Source organism: Giraffa tippelskirchi, chromosome 4, assembly GCF_054371585.1.
Source record: "Giraffa tippelskirchi isolate mGirTip1 chromosome 4, T2T-mGirTip1v1.2.pri, whole genome shotgun sequence".
NCBI lineage: Eukaryota > Metazoa > Chordata > Mammalia > Artiodactyla > Giraffidae > Giraffa > Giraffa tippelskirchi.
This window is the reverse complement of record NC_137278.1, coordinates 33,237,368-33,253,382: the sequence shown is the minus strand read 5'-3', so window position 1 is coordinate 33,253,382 and position 16,015 is coordinate 33,237,368. Positions and strand designations below refer to the sequence as shown.

Genomic DNA, 16,015 nt, shown 5'->3' with positions numbered 1-16,015 from the left:
TCCTTCCCTCCCTCCCTCCCTCCTTCACTCCCTTCTTTCCTCCCTCTTAAAAGCTCTACCACTTTCAACCCCCACTCAGAAACCACCTGACCTTGTACTTTCCAGGTGTTGGAAGATCTGTTGAAGACTCCTGTCCATTGACCCGAGTACATATTCCTGGGTCCATCCCACAGGGAGTTCTGAAAAACTGGATGCAGCAGAGTGTGTCAGCGTAATTGAAGTGATATTAATGTACTGGTTCAGAGAAGGCAATGGCACCCCACTCCAGTACTCTTGCCTGGAAAATCCCATGGACGGAGGAGCCTGGTAGGCTACAGTCCATGGGGTCACTAAGAGTCGGACACGACTGAGCGACTTCACTTTCACTTTTCCCTTTCATGCACTGGAGAAAGAAATGGCAACCCACTCCAGTATTCTTGCCTGGAGAATCCTAGGGATGGCGGAGCCTGGTGAGCTGCCGTCTATGGGGTCGCACAGAGTCGGACACGACTGAAGCGACTTAGCATAGCATAGCATAATGTACTGGTTAGGAGAGCAATAAAAAGAGAGACTTAGAAAGGAGACAGCTATCATAGTGAGAGAAGTGAAACAGAATCCCAGATATCTTACTCCTAACTTTCACAGGATTTATCAGTAGGGTAAGCTGAAGAGAGAAAAAATAGACACAGAGAAGATTGATTTTACTCACCGTTTCAGGTTAGCTTCAATGCAACACATCCTGAGATTTTTTTCCAACTGTGGATCTGGGAGTAAGAGGTGAAGAATCTATTAGCATTATGACTCTTGACCTTACCTTAGTTCAACTCCTTCATTTTGCAAATAAGGAAACAAAGACAAAACCATGCCTAAGATCAAAAGGCTAATTAGTGGTAGAGCTCAGATTTACCCAAGGTGTCATTTTGTTTGTTTCTCTTTTAAGCTACAGTGTGCTGTCTTCACCATGTGGTCAATGTAAGCCATTGGAAACAGCAGAAATAATCATGGTAGGGAGAAGTGGGAAGAACAGAGAAATACATATCTTTGGAGGAAAAGATATATATTATCCAGTCTCTATGGTAGAGAAAAAAGGTATCAAAACTTCCTACACCAAACTTTTCATAGTTACCCCCTCTCACAGTTTCTTTCCTGATACTTTAAGCTTTGCACAAAAGGAGACTAGGAAAGGAAGTATGAGGATAGGAATGAAAGAATTCACGATTCTTTTCATTCATGAAAAGAATTATGAAGCCGTTTACATTTCTTCAGAAGTGTAGTTGCTAGAAAAAGTAGGCATATTTCTTTCATATAACATAATCTTTTCAACCTTACTCCTTCTACCTGCTATTACAGGTTAAAGTCTTAAAGCAGACCCCACAGTTGATTTGTCATTAGTCTTGAACGGAAGAATAAAAGATAAGATCTTTCTGACCTGTGAATTTCTGGATCTTTTTCAATATATGCTGCTTTGAAGTCTAGAAAGGCACAAAAAGAACAAATAAAATCAAGTAATGCTCTAGGTTAGAGACTTTATGATAGCACATTTCACCTCATAGACATAAATAGAAACAGTTGGCATTCATAAAGACAGCAACAGTTACTTCATTCATTTAATACTGAATCATTTATTGAGTACTTACTATGTTCAATGTGATGTGTGGGGTGCTGGAACTGTAGAGATAAATATGATTCCTGTGTTCTAGGAACTTACGCTAGCAGGGAAAAAAGAAGTCTAAACAGGTAAGTTACAATACCACGTGGTAAATGCTGTAACAAAATAGAAATGTGAGAGCATAAAAAGGATAGTGATTAACTGCTTGGGAGAGAAAGGAAGAATTACTCAAAGAAGTTACCATTTGTACTGGAGTTTGAAGAATCAACAGAATGTTTTTAGGTGAAAAAAGAGCCTTCCAGGCAAGCAGGAATATCACTGAGCATCACAATTGTCAGGTACATTTTTTTAATAAATTAATTTTCGTCTGTGGTGGGTGTTTGTTGCTGTGCTCAGGACTTCTCTAGTTGTGAAAAGTGAGGTCTACTCTCTCTCTAGTTGTGGCTCGTGGGCTCTAGAGCGGGGGCTCTGTAGTTGTGGCACATGTGCTTAGTTGCCCCACGGCATATTGTATCTTCCCTGATCAGAGATCGAACCAGCGTCCCCTGCATTGGCAGGCAGATTCTTAACTCCTGGGCTACCAGGGAAGTCCCTGTCAGATGCATCTTTGCTAAGTAGTGAGAGATGAAGCTGAAAAAGTAGATGGGAAGCCATATCATATGGGATTTTCATTTCATCCTGCAGGGCAGAATTTCCCGTTCAGTAGGTAATAAACTCCTAGTGTTTCTGCAAGAGTGTTCCAGGTCCTTTTGAAGGCAGAGTGACATTGTTACAATTTCAACTAAACATTTTTTTTATTTTTTCTCTTTAAATTACGATACCAGTCTCTGAAAGTGTATTAAAAGAACCTACAATAATTAGTTGGGAATTCATGAATATGCTGATGATGAAGAAACTCAGTTTATTACTCAGTAGAATAGCCCTAGATGCAGTGGTGGTTTTGACTTTTAGACAGTTTAAAATTGATTTTATACTTTATGATATATTATTTACATCCATAATGGACTATTGATTAAAAACGTAAGCAAAAGGAAAATTAATGTTGAAATACAAGTTTATATATTTACAAGTGACCTGTCTATATTTTTGTCTCAAAATGATCTCTATGTATTATAGACCTAAAATAATCTCCCATTATAAAACACTTGGGAATGCTGAATAAAATACAACAAACATCTTTTTAAATGCAGAATGTAGCTCCTTACAAGAAAGTAAGGAAAATCTCCAGGCCAAAAATCAGGAGAAAACTGAAAAACAAGAATGGAAACTTGTTAATACTTAAATGCCCTTAGTCCTTTGCAGTGTCAGCCACTGAGGGAACAGCAAGGTGGGTCAAAGACAAGGCCTGTGTGAAGTGGTATTTAAATGAGACCCCAGGGGAAAAAAAGCCAGGATTCACAAATTGCTACACACTTGGTAAAAAGGTGGCTAGAAAAAAATACTACCAGGGCTTCCCTGGTGGTCCAGTGGTTAAGAATCTGCCTTGCAATGCAGGGGCTACTTCCTCAAAAAATGTAGTTCAATCCTGGTCAGGGAAGATTCCACATGCCTCAGGGAAACTAGGCCCAAGTGCCACAGCTACTGAAGCCCATATGCCTAGAGCTCCATCTCCCCCAACAAGAGAAGGCACCACAATGAAAAGCCATTGCACCACAGTTAGAGAGTAGCCCCCACTCACTGCAAGTAGAGAAAGCCCGTGCAGCAAGAGACCCAACACAGACAAAAAAAAGAAGAAAAAAAAAATTGCCAGACAAGGAAGCTTGAACTCTGGGTGGGGAAAAAAGCCTTCTTTGAAAATTTTAACCAAGAATCTACCCTCATACTGATTTGAAATTCTAACTTATATGCCCTGTGTAGTCAGGAGCCCTCAAACTGAAAATAAAAGTGGTCCTGGGCAAAAGGCAAAAGTAAATATAAAGCTCCTTGAAAATTGAAGTAGAAGAGGAGAGAGAAGAAAAATAGTTTGAATAACTATAATAATAAATGTGAAATACCTAGTGAAATGGTTAACTTCTTAGAAAAAAAACATCAAAATTGGGGAAAAAAAATAGATCATTTGAGTAGAACAGTAAGCATGAAAGCAACTGAAGTGATAATCAAAGACATTCTTCATCAGAGCTAATGAAAGAGCTCACCAAGGTTTCTGAACACAAGCACAACTTATAAATGTCTTATAAATGCATTTCTCTTCTGTAGCAAAAAATCTAGACAAATGCAATTTTAAATAATGAAAGATATTTTTCACAATAGCAATAAAATGACCAAGTACCAAGATATTAACCAAAAAGACAGAACAGCATCATGTAGAAGACTATTAGAGCTCTATTAAAAGACATAGAGCACCATCTGAATAAATGGAGAGACATTCTAGGCTCTGGTTGGAATAATTTAAGATTATAAAGATGTCAGTACTCCCCCAATTAAATTATACTTAATACATTCCCAATTCAAATTTCAGTTGGACTATTTCAAGGACTTGTAAAAAATCTCTATAATTTGTATGGCTAAATAAAGGTCTATTAACAGCTAAATCAACCTTAAAAAGAAGAGCAAAGAAAGGACTTGCTGTACCAAAAACTAAGACATACTACAATCTATGGTAATAGAAACAGGAACAAGTAAGCCAATGGAACAAAATAGAGAACTCAAAAAGGGACTCCTATGTATACGGCTACTTAATATGAAAAAAAGGAATTCTACAAATGAATGGGAAAAAGATTCTTTAGCAGATAGTGATGAGAAAACTGGCTCAATAGAAAGAGAAAAATAAAATTGGATCACTTTCTAATACTGCATATAGAGATGGACTCTAAATGTATTAAAAACTAAAATGTGAAAGGTAGACAAGAAAATCAAAAAATGTTTGAGAAAACCATTGTGACCTAGGGCATAGAATAACTTCTTAAAACTTCAAAAATACCAGCATGAGGGGAAAAAATCCATAGAAGACTACCATATCCAACTGGGACAGCAAAATGACAAATCTGCCACTTCTAATCTCAGAGACCTGATGGGAAAGTTGCCTTGACACTGAGAAGTTAAGAGGACTGGAAGAAAGTATCTGAGAAGTTGTAACTACAGGTTGACTTTTGTATAATTTGCAGCTCAAGTTCACATCATCTGCATGGTCCCCAAACTATGATTTTGAGGTCATCCTGGGTTGATGGCGCCATAGTCTAAAAGAGATGAGATACTCTCTGAGAAAGATCTTCATCCTAAGCTTAAAAAAACTTCCATGACTATTGTTGTTGTTGTTGAGTCACTCAGTTGTGTCCATCTCTTTGCGACCCCATAGACTGCAGCATGCCAGGCTTCCCTGTCCTTCACCAGCTCACCACGTCCATTGAGTTGGTGGTGCCATCCAACCATCTTGTTCTCTGTCATCCCCTTCTCTTCCTGCCTTCAATCTTCTCCAGCATCAGAGTCTTTTCTAATAAGTCGGCTTTTTGCATCAGATGACCAAGTATTGGAGCTTCTGCTTCAGCATCAGTCCTTCCAATGAATATTCGGACTGATTTCCTTTAGGATGGACTGGTTGGATCTCCTTGCATTCCAAGGGACTCACAAGAGTCTTCTTCAACACCACAGTTCAAAAGCATCAATTCTTTGGTGCTCAGCCTTCTTTATGGTTCAACTCTCATATCCATACATGACTACTGGAAAAACCATAGCTTTGACTAGATAGACCTTTGTCGGCAAAGTAATGTGTCTGCTTTTTAATACACTGTTTAGGTTTGTTATAGCTTTTCTTCCAAGGAGCAAGTGTCTTTTAATTTTGTGGCTGCAGTCACCATCTGCAGTGACTTTGGAGCCCAAGAAAATAAAGTCTGTCACTGTTTCCATTGTTTCCGCATCTATTTGCCATGAAGTGATGGGACCAGATGCCATGATCTTAGTTTTTTACTATTGAGTTTTAAACCAGCTTTTTCACTCTCCTCTTTCACCTTCATCAAGAGGCTCTTTAGTTCCTCTTCACTTTCTGCCATAAGGGTGGTGTCATCTGCATATCTGAGGTTATTGATATTTCTCCCCACAATCATGATTTCAGCTTGTGCTTCATGCAACCTGGCATTTCACGTGATATACTTACTCTGCATATAGGTTATATAAGCAGGGTGACAAAATACATCCTTGAAATACTCCTTTCCCAATTTGGAACCAGTCCGTTGTTCCATGTTCAGTTCTAACTGTTGCTTCTTGACCTGCATACAGGTTTCACAGGAGGCAGGTAAGGTGGTCTGGTATTCCCATCTCTTGAAGAATTTTCCACAGTTTCTTGTGATCCACACAGTCATAGGCTTTAGCGTAGTCAATGAAGCAGAAGTAGATGTTCTTCTGGAACTCTTGCTTTTTCAGTGATCCAACAGATGTTGGCAATTTGATCTCTGGTTCCTCTGCCTTTTCTAAATCCAGCTTGTACACCTTGAAGTTCTCAGTTCACATAGTGTTGAAGCCTAGCTTGGAGAATTTTGAGCATTACTTTACTAGCATGTGAAATGAGTGCAGTTGTGTGGTAGTTTGAACATTCTTTGGCTTTGCCCTTCTTTAGGATTAGAATGAAAACTGACCTTTTTCAGTCTTGTGGCCTCTGCTGAGTTTTCCAAATTTGCTGGCATATTGAGTGCAGCACTTTAACAGCAACATCTTTTAGGATTTTCAGTAACTCAGCTGGAATTCCATCACCTCCACTAGCTTTGTTTGTAGTAATACTTCCTAAGGCCCACTTGACTTCACATTCCAGGATGTCTGGCTCTAGGTGAGTGATCACACCATCGTGGTTATCCAGGTCAAGACTTTTTTGTACAGTTCTGTGTATTCTTGCCACCTCTTCTTAATATCTTATGCTTCTGTTAGGTCCATACCATTTTTGTCCTTTATTGTGTCCATCTTTGCATGAAATGTTCCGTTGGTATCTCTGATTTTCTTGAAGAGATATCTAGTCTTTCCTATTCTATTGTTTTCCTCTGTTTCTTTGCATTGTTCACTTAAGAAGGCTTTCTTATCTCTCCTTGCTATTCTTTGGAACTCTGCATTCAGATGGGTATATCTTTCCTTTTCTCCTTTGCTTTTAGCTTCTCTTCTTTTCTTAGCTATTTGTAAGGCCTCATCAGATAACCATTTTGCCTTTTTGCATTTCTTTTTCTTGGGGATGGTTTTGATTACCGCCTCCTGTACAATGTTACAAACCTCTGTCCATAGTTCTTCTGCCACTCTATCAGATCTAATCCCTTGAATCTATTTGTCACTTCCACTGTGTAAGTATAAGGGATTTGATTTAGGTCATACCTGAATGGCCTAGTGCTTTTCCCTACTTTCTTCAATTTAAGTCTGAATTTTGCAATAAGGAGTTCACGATCTGAATCACAGTCAGCTCCTGGTCTTATTTTTATTGACTGTATAGAGCTTCTCCATCTTTGGTTGCAAAGAATATAATCAGTCTGATTTCGGTATTGACCATCTGGTGATGTCCCTATTTAGAGTTGTCTCTTGTGTTGTGAGAAGAGGGTGTTTGCTATGACCAGTGCGTTTTCTTGGCAAAACTCTATTAGCCTTTGCCCTGCTTCATTTTGTACTCCAAGGTCAAACTTGCCTGTTACTCCAGGTATCTCTTGACTTCCTACTTTTGCATTCCAGTCCCCTATGATGAAAAGGACATATTTTTTTTGGTGTTAGTTCTAGAAGGTCTTGTAGGTCTTCATAGAACCATTCAATTTCGGCTTCTTTGGCATTAGTGGTTGGGGCATAGACTTGGATTACTGTGCTATTGAATGGTTTGCCTGGGAAACGAACTGAGATCATCTGTCGGTTTTGAGATTGCACCCAAGTACTGCATTTCAGTCTCTTTGACTATGAGAGCTATTCCATTTCTTCTAAGGGATTCTTGCCCACAGTAGTAGATGTAATAGTCATCTGAATTAAATTCACTCATTCCAGTCCATTTTAGTTCACTGGTTCCTAAAATGTCAATGTTCACTCTAAGCAAGGGCTTCCCTGGTGGCTCAGTGGTAAAGAATCCACCTGTCAATACAAGAGATACAGGTTTGATCCCTGTTCTGGGAAGAATCCACAAATCACAGAGCAACTAAGCTCATGGGCCACAGCTATTGAGCCTGTGCTCTAGAACCTGGGAGCCACAACTACTGAGCCCATGTGCCACAACTACTGAAGCTGGAGTGCCCTAGAGCCTATACTCTACAATAAGAGAAGCCACGGCAATGAGAAGCCCTTGCACTGCAACTAGAGAGTAGCCCCTACTCACCACAGCTAGAGAAAAGCCCACGCAGCAACAAAGACCCAGCACCACCAAAAATAAATTTTAAAAAATTATTTTAAAAATTATGGGGACCTCTCTGATGGTGGAGTGGTTAAGACTTCACCTTCAAATGCCAGGGGTGTGGGTTTGATCCCTCATCAGGGAGCTAAGATCCCATGTGACTTGAAGCCAAGATACTGAAACATAAAATAGAAGCAACATTGTAACAAACTCAATAAAAAACTTAAAAAAAAATTATGTATAAAAGTCTAAGCAGAACATTCAGTAGTTTTATATGGCTAATGGACAAAAACTGACTTCAGGGACCAAAAAGGAGGGGCCTTAATAGAAATTCCAGGCTTTTGGCTGCCGGAGAAGGCAACGGCACCCCACTCAAGTACTCTTGCCTGGAAAATCCCATGGATGGAGGGGCCTGGCAGTTTGCAGTCCATGGGGTCGCTAAGAGTCAGACACGACTGAGTGATTTCACTTTCACTTTTCACTTTCATGCATTGGAGAAGGAAATGGCAACCCACTCCAGTGTTCTTGCCTGGAGAATCCCAGGGACGGCAGAGCCTGCTGGGCTGCCGTCTATGGGTTCACACAGAGTCGGACACGACTGAGGTGACTTAGCAGTAGCAGTAGCAGTTGGTACCTGCAATCGGCCATACCTTGGAAATAAACCTGAAATAAGCTAGTCTCTAAAACTGAAGCTCAGCCTCCAGTGAGTCTAATCCTTGATTGGATTAAGATCATCTTTGCTTACTCTAGATGACTTCCAGAAGCAAAAATAATTCTACTGTTTAGAGGAAAGTAATTTTTTTTTTCTGTTTAGAGGAAAGTAAATTTATCCAGAGCTTTGAATTATCTCTTAAACTTTACTTTTAAAATAGCTGTTATTCAACTAAAAATTGCCATGTATACTTGAAGATAAGACTGAACGATTGAAAACTAAGAGACAAACACAAGCATTACAAACAAACTCTCAGGCAATCCAGATATTGTTAAAACGACATGGTGTTTAAAATATACATGCTTCATGTCTTCAAGAAATTAAGTGACAAGATGGAGAATCTTAACCAAGAACTAGAATCTCTTTTAATTAATGGAAATTCGAGAACAACAGCAAAGAACTTAAAATGAGTGTAACAGCAGATTAGACGCAACTAACTGAAGAGAAGTCTGAAGGCAATATTCATACTGAAGCATGGTGAGGAAAGAAAGAGAAAAAAGATATAAGAACCAAGAAATGTCAAGGACAAAGTGATAGGCATTCCAGAAGAGAAAGAGAGAGAGAAAAATATTTGAGAAATTTAATAGTGGGTATATGGGGAGTCTCTGTACTTAACTGCTCAGTTTTGCTGTGAACCTAAAAACTGCTCTAAAAACTAAAGCCTACATTTAGGGGAAAAGTTCATCCCTGGGAACTTTGCAAAACTGAGAAAGCCTGAGATTCAAGCTATAAATGCAAGAAGTGTTATGAGCAATGTAAAGACAAAGAAAACCCAAGCTTAAATACATTAGAAAGTGCTGAAAACAAAAGACGCTGAATTTTTAAAAGCGCCAAAGATGAAGGACTCATAACATTCAAAGGAGCAATAAGATTAACAGTTTATATCTTTTTAGAAATAATGGAATCCAGAAAACAGTAGAATGACATCCTCAGTATGCTAAAAGAAAATAACTACTCAAACCTTTGTACTCAGTGAAACTATCCATTTGGCAGAAAACAAAATTCTGTAAAGCATTATCCTTCAATTAAAAAATAAATTTTTAAAAATTAAAGATGAAAAAGAGACATTTTCAGTCAAACTAATACGACATTGTAAATCAATTATAATTCAATAAAAAAAGGATGATCACTTTCACTACTTTTTCATAACATTGTACTGGAAGTTCTAACCAGAGCAATTTGGTAAGAAAGAGAAATAAAAGACACCCAAATTGGAAAGGAAAAAGTAAAATTATCTCTGTCCACAAATGATATAATCTTACTTACAGAAAATCCTAAAGAACACATATACATAAAAAATTATTAGAGCTAATAAATAAATTTACCTCTAAAAGTTAAAAGATACAACATCAATACACAAAAATAAGTTGTATTTCTACATACAGTGAACAATGTGGAAAGAAAATGAAGAATATAATTCCATTTTTAGTATCAAGAATAAAATTTTTTTAATTAAAAAAATACTTAATGATTTTTTTTACTGGAGTATAGTTGATTTGCAATATAAGATTAGTTTCTGGTGTACAGCATATAGTGATTCAGTATTTTTATAGATTATACTCCATTAAAAGTTATTACAACATAATGGTTATAATTCCCTATGCACAATGTATATATTCTATACATAGTAATATAAAATATTACTATATGATATATATCTTATTCTATACATAGTAATTTGTATTTCTTAATCCCATACCCCTAATTTGCTCTTCCCCCTTCCCTCTCCCCTTTGGTAATAACTGTTTTTTTTCTATATCTGTGACTCTGTTTGTTTTATATATACATTTGTTTGTATTATTTTTTAGATTCCACATAAATGACATCATACAGTATTTGTCTGTGTAGAAATAAATTTAACCAAGGAGATGTAAGTCTTACATACTGACAACCACAAACCATTGTTGAAGACATTAAAGAAGACTTAAATGGAAAGTACATCATGAGAAATGCTGGGCTGGAGGAAGCACAAGCTGGAATCAATATTGCCAGGAGAAATATCAATAACCTCAGATATGCAGATAACACCACTCTTATGATAGAAAGCAAAGAAGAACTAAATAGCCTCTTGATGAAAGTGAAAGAGGAGAGTGAAAAAGTTGGCTTAAAGCTCAACATTCAGAAAACTAAGATCATGGCATCCGGTCCCATCACTTCATGGCAAATAGATGGGGAAACAGTGGAAACAGTGGCTGACTTTATGTTTTTAGGCCCCAAAATCACTGCAGATGGTGACTGCAGCCATGAAATTAAAAGACACTTACTCCTTGGAAGGAAAGTTATGACCAACCTAGATAGCATATTTAAAAGCAGAGACATTACTTTGCCAACAAAGGTCCATCTAGTCAAAGCTATGGTTTTTCCAGTAGTCATGTATGGATGTGAGAGTTGGACGGTGAAGAAAGCTGAGTGCCAAAGAATTGATGCTTTTGAAGTGTGGTGTTGGAGAAGACTCTTGAGAGTCTCTTGGACTGCAAGGAGATCCAACCAGTCCATCCTAAAAGAGATCAGTCCTGGGTGTTCATTGGAAGGACTGATGTTGAAGCTGAAACTCCAATACTTTGGCCACCTCATGCGAAGAGTTGACTCATTGGAAAAGACCCTAATGCTGGGAAGGATTGGGGGCAGGAGGAGAAGGGGATGACAGAGGATGAGATGGCTGGATGGCATCAGCGACTTGATGGACATGGGTTTGGGTAGACTCCAGGAGTTGGTGATGGATAGGGAGGCTTGGCGTGCTGCCATTCATGCGATCGCAAAGAGTCAGACATGACTGAGCAACTGAACTGAACTACAAGTATCCTCCACTTTTTGAAAAATTTGCTTTATGCTGCTTCCATTTTAAGAAAGACCTATATTAGTATGTTTTTGCTAACAAAGAAATCTACAGAGGAGTTTTATTTTTATGGGGGAAACAAAGGCAAAAAGCATTCAACATTCGTTTTGCAGTGAGTTGTTGTAGAAGCAGCACACATTCCAGCGGCAAGAATAGCCCTGCCACACAGCTTCCCTGTGAACTACACTCAGCATCTCAGCATCAGACCGTCATAGCTTTGAAATGTGTCTGTGAGCATGCGCTTTATCTCAGTTTATTCTATGCATCCATTAGGAAGATATGTGCTGAGGTAATCGCTTCTCTTTGTGTCATTTTGGCTTATAAAAGGTTTTATAGACTCACTCTACTTTTCTTTGTTGTTGTTTTAATTTTTTTATTGTGATAAAAGTCAAGGGGAACCTGTGTAGCTGAATAAAAAGTAGGACTGTTGAAAAAAATAGCTGCTTCTTACATAAATATGTAGTGAGATTTTTTTTTATGTAGAAGAGCAGCATGGAATAAGTTACACTCCACTTTGTGTTTATTGCTGCATTCTTCTGGGAGAGAAACTAATGTTTCCGCTCACCAAAAAAGGTAGCCAGGATGGTGTTCTTACAGTCTCGTTTCTCCTAATCCGGAGTAGGGAGCTAGTTTTTGGGTGCTGAAAAGATTGGTTGGAACTTCCAATGTATTATATATCTCAATATGTGAGATAACCCTCATATAAGACTAGGCCTGTGGAGAATTTTAAGCTGAATTGTACCAGAGGTTTAGTGTTTGGTGCTTCTGGAGTTAAGAGATGAGCTGACTCACTGAAACTGGGAAACAACAGGGACACTACAGGTTTGCTGGGTAGCGAGGCCCTCAGCCTGATGCAATTTATTCCTCCTGCTCTTAAGAGCTCAGATATAGTGGACTGGGGGCCTTGGCAAAGGTCTCTGTGACCAAGCTTAGCACACAACTGCAATTTTTGCCTTTCAGATGGCAAAGAAGAAAAGCAACAGCTATTTCCATGGCTAAGGACCTGCCCTCTGCTATTTTAGATAAATTGCACCCACTCCAGGGTTCTCATATGGCACACAGGTGGGAGAAGAAAAACAGACACTAGAGTTTATGCCATCCTAGGTGATAGGAAGTTTAAGATGGATTATATCTGATGTAGACAAAGAAATATATTTGCCATTTTTCATACCTAAATGTTGGGGGGGAGATTCATATCTGTTAAGTTGCTGCTGCTGCTGCTGCTGCTGCTGCTAAGTCGCTTCAGTCGTGTCCGACTCTTTGCGACCCTATAGACGGCAGCCCACCAGGCTCTGCCGTCCCTAGGATTCTCCAGGCAAGAATACTGGAGTGGGTTGCCATTTTCTTCTCCAGTGCATGAAAGGGAAAAGTAAAAGTGAAGTCGCTCAGTCATGTCCGACTCGCAGCGACCCCATGGACTGTAGCCTACACCAGGCTACTCCATCCACGGGATTTTCCAGGCAAGAGTACTGGAGTGGGATGCCATTGCCTTCTCCGTCTGTTAAGTTAAAGTCAATTAAATGTCATGCATCACTTGTTATATGAGAAAAAGTGAACATTTATCTCTTATAGATGATATTAAAATGAACTTTGCAATTTTAAGAAAACACGGTGTTGTAAAATGAAATATTATTTACCCAAAATCGCTTAAATATTATGAAAAAGGGATGAAACAATTTTTAAATTCTTAAGGTGATTGGCAAATTTTGGCAAAGAAGTTTGAAAGTCGAAAAGTTTAAGAAATGCTGCTTCAGGCAGTGGGATGCTGAGAAATTTTTGTTAATTTCTTTTTGTTTGTTTGTTTTTGGCCATGCCAGGAGACATGTGGGATCTTAGCTCCCCAATCAGGGATCAGATGTGTGCCCCTTGCAGTAGAAGTGCACAGTCTTAACCTCTGGACTGCCAGGGAAGTCCCTATTAGTTTCTTTAGTTACTTTTAGTGGAGTGGCACAATCAGCTTTGGGAGGTTTTGTGTGTGCTGTCATGTTGTTTTGTAGAGCCAGGGTCTATGCTCTTATGCTGGAAAACATTTGTAGGAGACCAGTTAGAGACTGAAAACAGTTCAAGAGGAATTGTAGTTAAAACATTGACACTGAATCTGGATTGCCACGTTTGAGAAATGTTTCTGAGAAAAACAATTAAAAGGACTTTGTGGCCAAATACATAGACCACCACTATCTATCTCCAAGATCTAAAGTCTAGGTTAGTGCCACTCAACAGAATTTTCTATGATGATGGAAATCATCCTGTCTGAACACTTGAACGTAGGTAGTGCAATAAAGGAACCAAATTTTAAATTTTATTTAGTTTTGGTTAATTTAAACTTAAATGGCCACATGTAGCCAACAGATATTAGACTGGATAGCCCAAGTACAGACTATTAATTTGAGAAGCTTGGTTAATATCTCCACATACATTTTCTGCTTCCTGCCACACTTGTAACTTTTGTCAGATGTTTCCTGTGTTGTTTAAAATGCTATCTTTAAAAAAAAAAAAAAAAAATGCTATCTTTACAATCATTCAGGGTTAAAACTGAGAAGCCATTCTTTCATTTCACAAACCTTTGTGGAGTGCTTACTAAGTGAAAGGTAGTATACCAGGCATAGAGGATACAAACATGAATATAGTCCTTGTAGGAAAATGATGATAATGCTTATAGTCAGCTGTTTGTATTTAAGGTCCAATCAGGCAAAAAAGACTCAGTCTCTTCGCTTTCTTTCTTTGTCCTTTTTTTGGTCACATAGTGTGGCAGGATCTTAGTTCTTCAACTAGGGCTCAAATTCATGCTCCCTTCAATGGAAGCTCAGAGTCCTAACCATTGGAATTTCCCCCTTCACTCTTTCTGCCTTGCTTCCTACATCCAAATTTTCACCCGAGGCCCTTATCTTTTTACAACCCAGAGGGCAGAGATTTTTGTTCCTTCCATTTACTGCTTCATCCGTGGTCCCCAGAGGAGTGCCTTGTACATGGTGTTGGTGGCAGGTGATAAACACTGGGGGAGTGAATCAAGATCCTCTTTCCCATCTGGCTGCTCTGATTCTTTCACTTCCTTTTCTCTCCTCACTACATTTTTAACGTAGCCTCCTATTGGCTTAACCAAGCCAGACAACTACCATAGGCACTCACTGTGCTGTGCTGTGCTAAGTCGCTTCAGTCGTGTCCTACTCTTTGGGACCCCATGGACTGTAACCCACCAGGCTCCTCTGTGCCTAGAATTCTCCAGGCAATTCTACTGGAGTGGGTAGCCATTCCCTTCTCCAGGGATCGAACCCAGGTCTCCCGCATTGCAGGTGGATTCTTTACCAGCTGAGCCACTAGGGAAGCACTCACTGGAGGTATGTAAAGCCTCACATTCAAAGTATGGTACTTGGGACTTCTCTGGCAGTCCAGTGGTTAGGAGTCGGTGCCATGGCCCAGGATTCAGTTCCTACTCAGGGAACTAAGATTCCTGCCAGGCAATGTGGCCAAAAACCAAAATGAAACAAAAGACCAAACAAGTACAAATACAAACAAACAAAAAACCCAAAGTATGGTTCTCAGTTTACCAGCAGTAGCATCACCTGGGAGCTCCTTAGAATTGCAGACTCTCAATCCCTTCCTCTGACTACTGAATCAGAATCTGCTTTTTAATTCGACTCCCATGTGATAAGTTTGAGGAAAAAAGTTTAAATTTTTTTAAGTTTAAATTCTGTTTAGATAGCACAGATCTAAGTACACTTTCACCTGGCTTTAAAATCTTTAATATCTTTCAATTGCAGACAGAGTAGTATTTATGCAAACTATTCAGTTTGGCATTTGAATCCCTCTGCAAGGGGACTTCTAACCTCTCTCCTCTTTCTAACCTCTTTTCCTCTCAGTTTTCCCCAAACCGTTCCCTACACTTCTACACTCCATCTTCACCTCTCTTCATAACCCTACCAACACTCTTCTGCTTCCCTTGCCTTCCCCCAATCAATTCCTTCTGTCCAGAAAGTCATCCATTACCCTCCTCCCCCCATCCTATCCACTTTTAAAATCCTATCCTTCCTCTGAAGCACAACTCAAACCTAAGCTCCCCCCAAAGATATTTACCTCCCATCTCTTTAGCAATATTTATACTTCTATTAACTCATCCCTTTCTCTTTCCTTGGGCTATATGTATATATGTATATCTGTCTGACTGTCTCCCCCACTACACCTTGAAAAGGTAGAGATGGTGTTTTATTCTTCTTCAATGCCCAGTATGCTGATATATATATAATAGGTGCTCAAGGTTTGTTGAAATGGATTGAAAGGAAAAGGACTGAGAGTGACTTATAGGAAGACATCCATAGGCACCATCTCAACTCCCCTCTTTCCACTGTCAGTTCCTCCCACAGGCCAAGATTAGGAGTTTCTATGTCTCCAGGAGCAGAGGCAAGGAGCAGATAGTTTCAAGAGATTGTTGCATCACATACCTCTGAGCATGTCTTGGCTGCCACCTGTTCCCTATTCTGTTTCCCAGAAAACAGCATCCAAATCCCCCAGACAAGGAAACCAAATAATAGTAGAAGGCTGACATATGGTGGCAGTGGGATGGTGAGCCCCCAGATTGGAGCCATTACTCAACCCCATGCCCGTCTCAGC

General features: G+C 39.2%; 1 protein-coding gene and 1 long non-coding RNA gene across 2 annotated transcripts in view; one reads left to right on the top strand and one right to left on the bottom strand.

The window, feature by feature from the left end:
- SPATA31H1 (SPATA31 subfamily H member 1) overlaps positions 1-16,012 on the bottom strand; it is a 34,192-nt gene extending 18,180 nt beyond the window's left edge. Inside the window, exons 1-4 of the mRNA XM_081484233.1 lie at positions 15,847-16,012; positions 1,409-1,451; positions 689-743; positions 92-187 (exon numbers count right to left, since the gene is read on the bottom strand). Coding sequence (XP_081340359.1) covers positions 92-187; positions 689-743; positions 1,409-1,451; positions 15,847-15,990 — 338 coding nt within the window. The 5' untranslated portion in view covers positions 15,991-16,012. The remainder of the gene's footprint in view (positions 1-91; positions 188-688; positions 744-1,408; positions 1,452-15,846) is intronic.
- LOC145503829 (uncharacterized) lies at positions 920-11,847 on the top strand. The gene is made up of 2 exons (XR_014051801.1): positions 920-1,068; positions 10,383-11,847. It is a non-coding gene; the product is annotated as an uncharacterized LOC145503829 (long non-coding RNA).
- Positions 16,013-16,015: the final 3 nt, after the last annotated feature.